Below are 9,624 nucleotides of genomic sequence, written 5' to 3'. Positions count from 1 at the left end.
TTGTTAGGTGGTCCAAAACTGAAGATAGCTCCATCAATGAGAATATGAGGAAATACAATAATGATGGGCATATAGGTCTTCTTACTTATTGGTTCTTATTTAAGCCTTTTTCTATTTTTTTTCAACAATAACGTATGTGGTATGTTATAAAGGCATTTATTTGCCTCTTATTTATTGAAGACTTGATGCATGAGACGGCTTCTTGATTAAGAAATGAAGTTCTTAAATTTGTGCATTAGCTTGCTAATAAAACATTGTTCTTGATATGGTATTTTATGACTCACAATTTCATTACTAAAAAGTATTGAGAATCTAGCAAATGTCAAATGATACCTATTAATGCGATGTGAACACAAAAAATTAGTCATTATATATTTATGCATAAATATATATTATATAGATTTGTTGTTCTCCATGAAGCTGCACTTGAGTTCAAAACACAGGTTTAGCTGATATAGTGGAATAATAATAACCCATGTAGTTATGTGTTTGTGCGTGGATATAAGTTTGTAATATAATACCTAAGATTAAGAGCAGTCCAATTTATCGGAAAAAAAAAAAAAAGAACAATGTATTTTTAAAACATTTTATTTTGAAAATAGGTTACATTCAATCTTCATTAAAATTAGATAATATTATTATTACTAATAATTTGTATGCTTTTTTAAAATATGACATTAGGTGCTATAATAATAAATATAACACTAAATATATCTCTACAAATTACTATATAATTATCGAATAAATGACCATTTATACTTATAAAAGATGAAAACGCTAACATATGTACCTACATTAGATCGAAATTAAACTTGTATCCACATAAGATGCCCTCCGTGTGACAAAAGTACCCTACGTGGCACTCCAACCCTCTAAAGACAGGGAACTTTTGTCATACGGAGGACATCTTACGTATGTACAAGTTTAGTTTCGATTTAGTGTAGGTACATATGTCAGCCTTTTCATTTTTTATGGGTACAAATGGTCATTTATTCATAATTATCAGAATGGTCATAAAATCATGAAATAAACATAATGGAAAAGGGAGAAATTAGGTGAACGTTTGGAAAATGGAAGTGTTGAAATTGACATGTGACTTTCCCATGTGTGTATGCATGAGAATATACACATAGGTTATTAGACACCTCTATTTTTATTGGATTGACCCCTTATATATATAAAGCTTTGCTATTGGGAGATAAACTTGCACAATTCCTACTACTACTAATTCAACTATTACTAGTTATCATATGCACTAGAATCCCAAAGCTACTTCTGGTTGCAGAACAGAAATCAGTGCTAAAATGTACAAGACATCAATTTTCAGCTATACCCTTAATACAAATGTTTTGCAGCCTAAGATGGTAGTTGCAAGGTAAAGAAAGAAAAGAATGTTAAAATGTATCTTGTACTGACAAAATTCCACTTATATTAGTTTCTTTTCTATATTTGACTTATTGATTCAATGACAATTTTCAGGTTGAAGAATCCAAGTCCAAGAATTGGTATGCAATAACTCATACTTGTTTGTTTTGTTACCCTTAGCATGAAACTAATCATTATGAATAATGTCATATGCAGGACACTGCACAAAGGTACCCCGGAATTCAAATATGGAGAAACTGCAACATGGATATTTGTTCCCTGAGGTGCCCTTTTCATTCAAATGTCTGAGCAATATCTTAAAAATTTAAATTGCTACAATGAACAACTAAATCTAAGATCAAGTTAATAGCTCATGTGTCTTGTTACTCTATGACTTTTAATCACTAGTTCTATATGTATCATGTATCAGATTGAAAGGCATGAGCATATGCACTTACAAAAGTATCCACATGCAAACATCATTGACCTTGGAATTGGTGATACAACAGAACCCTTACCAACTATGGTAACATCAAGCATGGTTGATGTAAGTCATTAAGATTATTTCTACTTAATTAGCAGGAGAAAAATAAATAAGTCACTTTGAGAATTAATGTACCACCTCAACTTTGTGTATACATGACAACTTCTCTTTCAACTAGTTGCATGAATGGATAGAATCATACTTACTAAAAAAATCATAAGCTATTCCCTTTTTTATTTAAGAAATGGTAAGCACATAAAGAATCATACTTATACAATTAACAATCAACACTGATATTTCCCCTATATAGGAATTTTTCATGTTGGTTTTCTTGTAACCTATGCATCATTATTTGCAGTTTGTGCTTGGTCTTTCAACATCAAAAGGTTATAAAGGATATGGTCCTGAGCAAGGAGAACAGGTACTTGAGTCATTAATAACAATTTTGTCACTAAAACAACAATTTTTGCATCTTTGGTTAGGGAGTAAAATTTTCCACTTACCATATAGTAGATCAATATAATATATATCATGCAGATGAAATGCATATATAATCTGGAAAAAAAAAATTGCAGGCATTGAGGAAGGCAATTGCTGATGTATACTACAAGGATCTAGGAGTAAAACCCACAGAAGTTTTTGTTTCAGATGGTGCACAGTGTGATATTACTCGCCTTCAGGTATTCCATCAATGTTAATCCACAATCTAGAAGTAGATTTCTACCTACCTACTACATTAAATGTACTTACTTTGATTTTGATCAATTCTTGCAGCTGCTTATGGGTCCTAATCTGAAGATAGCTGTACAGGATCCATCGTTTCCGGTATTGTAATTACTCCTCTGTGATGGTTTTTCTTATTTTCATGATTATAAAGGCAAACAGAAGATGCTTCTAACTCATGGAAGTGTTTATGACTGAGGCAGGCCTACATAGATTCAAGTGTTATAATTGGTCAGGCTGGTGATTTTGTAGATAAAGTTGGAAAATACAAAAACATAGAATACATGAAGTGTGGACCTCAAACAAACTTCTTTCCTGATCTGCATAAAGCTTCAAGGCCAGAGCTTATTTTCTTCTGTTCTCCAAACAATCCCACTGGCCATGCAGCAACAAGGAAGCAATTGGAACAACTTGTTGATTTTGCCAAAGTGAATGGATCAATCATTATCTTTGATTCTGCATATTCAGCTTATATCACTGATGATAGTCCCAAGTCAATCTTCGAAATTCCTGGAGCCAGAGAAGTAAGCCTCATGGCCTATTTTTAAGACCTATTCATGATTCTTAACCTTGCATCATGTGCAACATTACTTTGGCATGAAATTCCCGAATGGCAAGCTTAACTTTTGTCTTTCCTCGTTGTGCTTTCAGGTAGCGATCGAAGTTTCATCCTTCTCAAAATTCGCAGGCTTCACAGGTGTCCGACTTGGATGGACTGTGGTCCCTGAAGAACTCTTATATTCAAATGGCTTCCCTGTTGTCCATGATTTCAACCGCATAATGTGCACCTGCTTCAATGGAGCTTCCAACATAGCCCAAGCTGGTGGGCTAGCATGTCTGTCCCCAGAAGGTTTCAGGGTAAGTTACAGTTCCCTAAGAATCAGTATCTTAATTGAGAATTCATTGAAACTTCTGTTCTATTGTGATTTCTGCTGAATATTGTTTTTGAACAAAACCTCAGGCTGTAAAATCCCTTATCAACTACTACATGGAGAATGCAAGCATACTGGTTAATGCTCTGTCTTCGCTTGGCCTGACAGTTTATGGAGGGAAAAATGCTCCCTATGTTTGGGTTCATTTTCCAGGCTCAAAATCCTGGAATGTTTTTGCTGAAATTCTTGAGAAGACTCACATTATTACTGTCCCAGGCAGTGGTTTTGGTCCAGGTGGTGAGGAGTACATAAGAGTTAGTGCTTTTGGCCAGAGAGATTCCATCATTGAAGCCTCAGAGAGGCTCAAATATCTCCTTTATCAGGAGGAAAACTAATGATTATACTTAATCTCAGTTTTATGATCTATATTCTATACATAAAATAAAGAAAAATGGCAAACCTTAGCCTTCACTACTACTTGTTAGAGGATTCAGGTGTGAACTACACTTTCTACGTCTAGAAACTTTGAAGTGCTCCTGCCAAAACTAGAAGTGTGAGGACATATGTGTAACAAATCAGAATATTGGACTTGCTAATGTTATTTGAACAAGTGATTCTTCTTCCTTTCTTTTTTGTTTATATTCTCCTCTTTCTTTAAGTTCTTAATATTAAGTTTAACAGACTGCTCACTGCATAAGATGATTGGTAAGTTTTGCAGAGTGTTGAATAGGTTTTGCTTTTTCCAACAACTTTGCTTCCTCATAAAGAAATGGCCAAAAAATTACAACCTAAACTAAATATGGTATAAAATATATAAAAGAATGTGTTCGCAGGAAATGCAAACTTTAAGGAAGCAATGGGCAATTATAGCGCATGACAAAATAACTTAATTATTCATTCATAGAGGATGTACTGAATATAAAGGAAGGAAAGGACCAGAAAATCTTTAGATCCAGTATATTATGTTGATAATCTTACTTTGTATAATCTTGATTTGTTCTGTGCATACGAGTAATAAGGAATTACATCTTTATGAATCAATCATACAGAGGAGAGAGGACCATTTACAATTTGAAATCTTTGTGGCTTATCAGCAAAATCAAGATTAACACAGACATGAAATCAGAACAACAATATAAGATCTCTAGCTCTATTTCATCAAACTTTAAGGGAATGGCAGCTGACTAGTTCAGCAGACCTACCACTCCTAGAAGCAAAAACCTGCCAAATGTCTCTGTCTGATTCTGCTGCTGATGATGATTCAGTCGTTTCTGTGAGTGAATTATCTGGTGACAACGAGGATCGGGGCGATGCTAAGTCATTTTGCAAATCAGCCTGTAACACTATAATGTTGTGATTGGCATCTTTAGTAATTACGTGAAGCTTTCCAAGTAAACTAGCTAAAAGATAAGGAGATTCTGAATCAGTGAAATCATGAATAGGAACATCTCCTGCAACAACTTTCCAAGTATCGCCTTCATAATCATATACCTTGATCTTTGCAGAGTCAAGAGAACTTGAAGGATCAAGTGCATATAGATCATCATTGACAATAACACTCAATTTTGTTCCAGCTTGCCTCGCTGGCCAACCTTCACCCATACCAACCGGCATGTCAAGCCAAGAATCATTATTTGGATCATAAATTTCTCCCCCGACATCAACAAAAAAGGGCCAACAATACAAACTCTGAGGAACAAATAATCTTCCCCTGTATGAAGTCATTCCTGTGGCAATAGGCTTGAGTAAGTCAGCCAAAAAAGCAGTTGGCAGCACCTGAGCTTTAGCAAAAGGCATGCTTGGTAATTGGGACCATGTACATGTATGCGGATCATATACTTCTGCAGATTGAAGGGGATTTAATCCACCACGACCCCTAGTAACCCCTCCAACAACATAAAGCTTATCATTTAATACACCTGTTTTGCAATAGGCTCTACCAACTGACATCGGACTGGCCTCCATCCAAGTGTTTTTAACAGGGTCATACCGCCAAACAGATTTCATTGCAGAAGCTTTAGAGAAACCTCCTAAAGCATATATACAACCACCAACAGCACCAATCGAGCAACCACAGAATGGCATCCGATCAAGAGCATCTCTCCTCCCAAGCCAGCTCATTATGACATCAGCAATTCTGATACTCGAACCCACCATGCTCCACATCCGAAGGGGAAGGGCTGCCAAACCCTTCTTTTCTTCATCTTCACAGGAAACATTTGGCATTGAAGGTAACCTTTGCCATCTTCTGGAAAGAGGATCCAAGGCATGCCATAAAAGTTTGTCATCCTTGACCCTTGTTAATATGTAGAGCCACTCCTCCGTCGTTCCAAGTTCTTTTCTCAAACTAAAAAGTTCAGAACTCACAAGGGCTTCCTTCCAAGCATGAGAAACCGACTTGAGATTTAAATAACAAATTCGTGGAACTCTAGCTAGAATCTGAAGTGATATCTCGTCTGGAAGGGACGGAATCAATCTTGTGTTATCCTCACAAGAGCTTGACAATCTCTGTCTCTTTCGAGCTTCACCTTGTGAATTTTCAGAGGTATGATTCCATCTAGTCTTGGAACTATTCGGACTAAGTACATTCCCCATCAAAAACCACTTCAAATTCAGCTCATTAACCTTCAAGGATAAATTAAATCTGTTCAGGAACATCATCATTCTAATTACTTCTCACCACTCAACAGGAAAATGCAGTGATCAACTTAATCAGAATAGCAAATTCAAAAGCCTACGGTTGAATTGAAAACCCAAGGTTTAATTGCAAGTGTAAATTGGTTGGTTTGAATGTTCAAAAATAATTATGGGATTAAATATCCTTAGTGAGGACAACATGAACAGAATAGGGAAGTGTCTTCTTAGGAAAATAAGATAAATCAGAACCAATTTCTGGAAAAAGCACATTCAGATAATATTAAAAAGCAATTCCGGCAATATGAATATTGAATACAGAAAGTCAGATCAACACAGAAACAAAAAACGAATTTGCGTTACCTCAGAAGAAGGGGAAAGCCATGAAATTCAGGGGGATATGTTCCAAGTTTTACATAGACGACGAAATAGATTCGGTGAAACTTGAAAAAGTGTGTGGGTGGGTGTGTATGGGCCAACTCCATAAACGACACTGCGTTCCATCTATTCCCTGCTTCTTTTTTCTTTTGGGCCGAGATCAATTGGATTGTTTCCAAGGCAAAATTGGGCCCAATCCAATTCATGGCCCACACGAACGAAAAAATAGTTTTTTTTTTATATTATATTAGTTCAAAAAATAAATTACTATTTGTATCATGAAAGATACACAAATGTATCAATTGAAGAATAAAACGACAATTGTAACTACAGAAGATAACTTATGTGTGCCAAAAGTACCCTAACAGACCAATTGCATAACCAACATCCCGATACTTTTGGCAGACGAATGTCATCTTCTGTGATTACAATTGTCGTTTTATTCTTATATGGATACATTTGTCAGCGTCATGGATATAAATGGTAATTTATTCTTAGTTCAAAATAGGAGACCACTTTAATAAAGACACTAAATTTTTTTTTTTAAGATGTTTATATGTATCACGTTATTATTAGACATTTTTATTAAACTGGTTAATAATTTATTTTTTAATAAACCTGAACAAAATCGGTTTATTATAGTAACAATAATAAACCTAATTATCTGCATTATAATTATTAGACCCGATTTGATCCGATCGAATTATACCATCTAAATCGAATATCTTTAAATTTTTTTATGAAAAGATAAATATATCTTTGACTTTTTGTTTTGCAAACATTTAAATCCCTAAAAATTTAAAAATACAATTAAATCCCTAAAAAAATTGGGTATATTGTTATTGTTATAAAAAAAATCGGTTTTATTCTAGTTAAGAAATTCAAAAATAACTGGTTCATTAATACGTCTAATAATAATACGACATGTAAGTGTCTTTACAAAAAGATGTTTTACGCGTTTTTATAGAAACATCCCCTTTAAAATATGACGAAGATCCACGTGTACTTGATAACTGTTAGATAATAATTTAGTCAAACTTATTAAATTATTTAACGATTTTTAAATAACAACTTTGTTTAAAGATAACTGTAGGGGAGTTTCACTTTTGGGGGTAATGTATTGATTTTTAGCGGTTGTAGTTGTAATGAAACAGTGGAATTTATCAATTTTGGTGGAAGTTACAGGAAGGGCCAGAGTTGGTGGTGGTCCTAACAATGGAATAGTGGTGAAATCAGACTGAAGCAACATAAATAATTTCACATGCCAATGCCACACCTCTGCTAAAGTAAAAAGTAGACTAACCAATCTCCTACTCCTACTACAAGTTTTGATGCACTTATCATCATAACTTTCTATAATCCTAACATTTAATTTCACAGCCATTTCTTACTTATCATGTTGTATATAATGGATGAACCCTATTCACTCCAACCATCCCTTAGCATTAAACACATGAAAAGGACATGAAATTTGACACGTTAAGATCATAGGCATTATGCATATAATAGATGATAAAATGCCAAAAAGGTTCTACACTGATAGCCCAAGTCATAATGACAGCATGTCTCTACTCTCTAGTCACTTTCTCCCATTTGCATTACATATTCCACGCCACAAGAAAGAGTTTATTCTGATCTTGTTGTTGTGTGATGAGCATGAAAATGAGGAGGAGTGGAGGATTCATGTGCCACTCTGAGGTATCAACAGCAGTGTGCATGAGTTACCGTTCTGTGGTTGAACCAACAAGGAGGCATATCAGAAGCATTTCTCTTGCTGACACAACATGCCTCATCAACTCCAAACTTGTTCATAACCACAATTCTCATCATCAACACAAAACTGCAACACATGTCTTTCAGGTTAGACTCATTAGAAATCAGTGGCATTAATTAAGAATGCCTTTGAAGCAAGGGGGTTATAGTTTTATTAGTTGTAGTTGTAGTACTTGTTGATCCCATTTTTACATTATCTGTTTGAAGATTTTAATGTTAAATGAAGGTGGTAGTGATGCGGGTTGCTATCCATTGTCAAGGATGTGCTGGCAAAGTGAAAAAGCATCTCTCTAAGATGGAAGGTAATAATTATTGAGGTATCGATTGTTTTGAGATATTGAGACAGAAACTGAGATATTGTTAGTTCAGAGATTGGTACTAAAATTTCTGTCTCTATCTCTAAAATTTTTAGTATTTCAGTACTTTCAAAATTTAGGAACACACGGAACTAAAATTTTTAAAGATGGAGACTGAAACTTTAATAACATTTTATACCTAAAATATTCTCATTTCAATTAACTAATTCCAGTTTTATCCTTTATACAAATTAAATTAGAGTTCCATTATTGTTTCAATTTCTGTCTCCCATTTTGCACCAAATAGAATACTGACATTTATTTCAATTTCTGTCTTTCTGTCTTTCGGTCTTTGTCTTTCCGTCTCTGTCTCTCCACCAAACACTACTTGAAGGCTTTTAAATGTACCTAAAACATCATTGTTCCAATACTTTTAATGATCGATCTAAATTATAAAAAAAATATATATAATATATATTAATTAAAATCAACAATTAAAATTACGAAAATATCAGTGTTCTAAATACATTTGAGCTCTAGATTCCCTAGCCTAGAACAACTGATAGGCATGCAACAGTGACAAATAAATGAGTTAAAAAAAGGAAAAAGAAGCTACCAGTTTTACCCCTTCTAAAAATAGCAGTAACTATAGTATTTATTCTACAGTGAAGGTGAAAAGAATTGTGATTCCATGTTTTTAATGTTTTGTGTCAGGAGTAACATCATTCAATATAGATGTAGAGAGCAAAAGGGTGACAGTGATGGGCTACATTTCTCCATTGGAAGTCCTTGAGAGCATTTCAAAGGTGAAAAGAGCAGAGTTCTGGACAAGCACATAACAAAAATTACTCTTTTAATTAATCTGCATTGCTTCTGATTGTCATATCTTCATAGTCAATTTGATGATATTGAATGTCACATGTCATATATATTATTTAATTGGCTGATTACTTTCAAAGTTTCAAGCATATAATATGTCATCCTTATTGACTTGCAGATAAAATTTGGAAATTCAATGTTCTTATAGTCACAAAATTAAACATTCTAAAACGAGATCCACCCATATATTTAAGTTGAGCCGGCGGTTGTAGCAATAGAC

The 9,624-nt window shown here is 34.2% G+C and overlaps 3 protein-coding genes across 4 annotated transcripts; 2 read left to right on the top strand and 1 right to left on the bottom strand.

Annotated features, from left to right (window-relative positions):
* The first annotated feature begins 1,163 nt into the window (after positions 1–1,163).
* LOC130955447 (aminotransferase ALD1, chloroplastic-like) lies at positions 1,164–4,068 on the top strand. Its single transcript, XM_057882295.1, has 10 exons — positions 1,164–1,375; positions 1,480–1,505; positions 1,582–1,649; positions 1,796–1,912; positions 2,208–2,270; positions 2,425–2,529; positions 2,624–2,674; positions 2,776–3,096; positions 3,224–3,430; positions 3,534–4,068. Exons 1-10 carry the CDS (start codon positions 1,305–1,307, stop codon positions 3,837–3,839), a joined length of 1,335 nt encoding a protein of 444 aa, XP_057738278.1. The 5' UTR covers positions 1,164–1,304; the 3' UTR covers positions 3,840–4,068.
* Positions 4,069–4,363: 295 nt separating this feature from the next.
* Positions 4,364–6,545, bottom strand: LOC130955445 (F-box/kelch-repeat protein At1g22040-like). Of its 2 annotated transcripts, none has more exons than XM_057882293.1 (2): positions 6,442–6,545; positions 4,364–6,069 (listed from the first exon to the last, which is right to left on the bottom strand). In XM_057882293.1, exon 2 carries the CDS (start codon positions 6,037–6,039, stop codon positions 4,603–4,605), a length of 1,437 nt encoding a protein of 478 aa, XP_057738276.1. In that variant the 5' UTR covers positions 6,040–6,069; positions 6,442–6,545; the 3' UTR covers positions 4,364–4,602. The 2 variants fall into 2 exon arrangements, with proteins under 2 accessions (XP_057738276.1, XP_057738277.1); XM_057882294.1 differs by having other exon boundaries at positions 4,364–6,088; positions 6,442–6,524.
* A 1,558-nt stretch (positions 6,546–8,103) lies between these two features.
* Positions 8,104–9,486, top strand: LOC130954103 (heavy metal-associated isoprenylated plant protein 45-like). Its single transcript, XM_057880843.1, has 3 exons — positions 8,104–8,316; positions 8,456–8,531; positions 9,240–9,486. The coding sequence occupies exons 1-3, from the start codon at positions 8,107–8,109 to the stop codon at positions 9,362–9,364; spliced, it is 411 nt and encodes a 136-aa protein (XP_057736826.1). The 5' UTR covers positions 8,104–8,106; the 3' UTR covers positions 9,365–9,486.
* Positions 9,487–9,624: the final 138 nt, after the last annotated feature.

This window comes from Arachis stenosperma, chromosome 10 (assembly GCF_014773155.1).
Source record: "Arachis stenosperma cultivar V10309 chromosome 10, arast.V10309.gnm1.PFL2, whole genome shotgun sequence".
Classification (NCBI taxonomy): Eukaryota; Viridiplantae; Streptophyta; class Magnoliopsida; order Fabales; family Fabaceae; genus Arachis; species Arachis stenosperma.
This window is presented reverse-complemented; position numbering and strand designations above follow the sequence as displayed.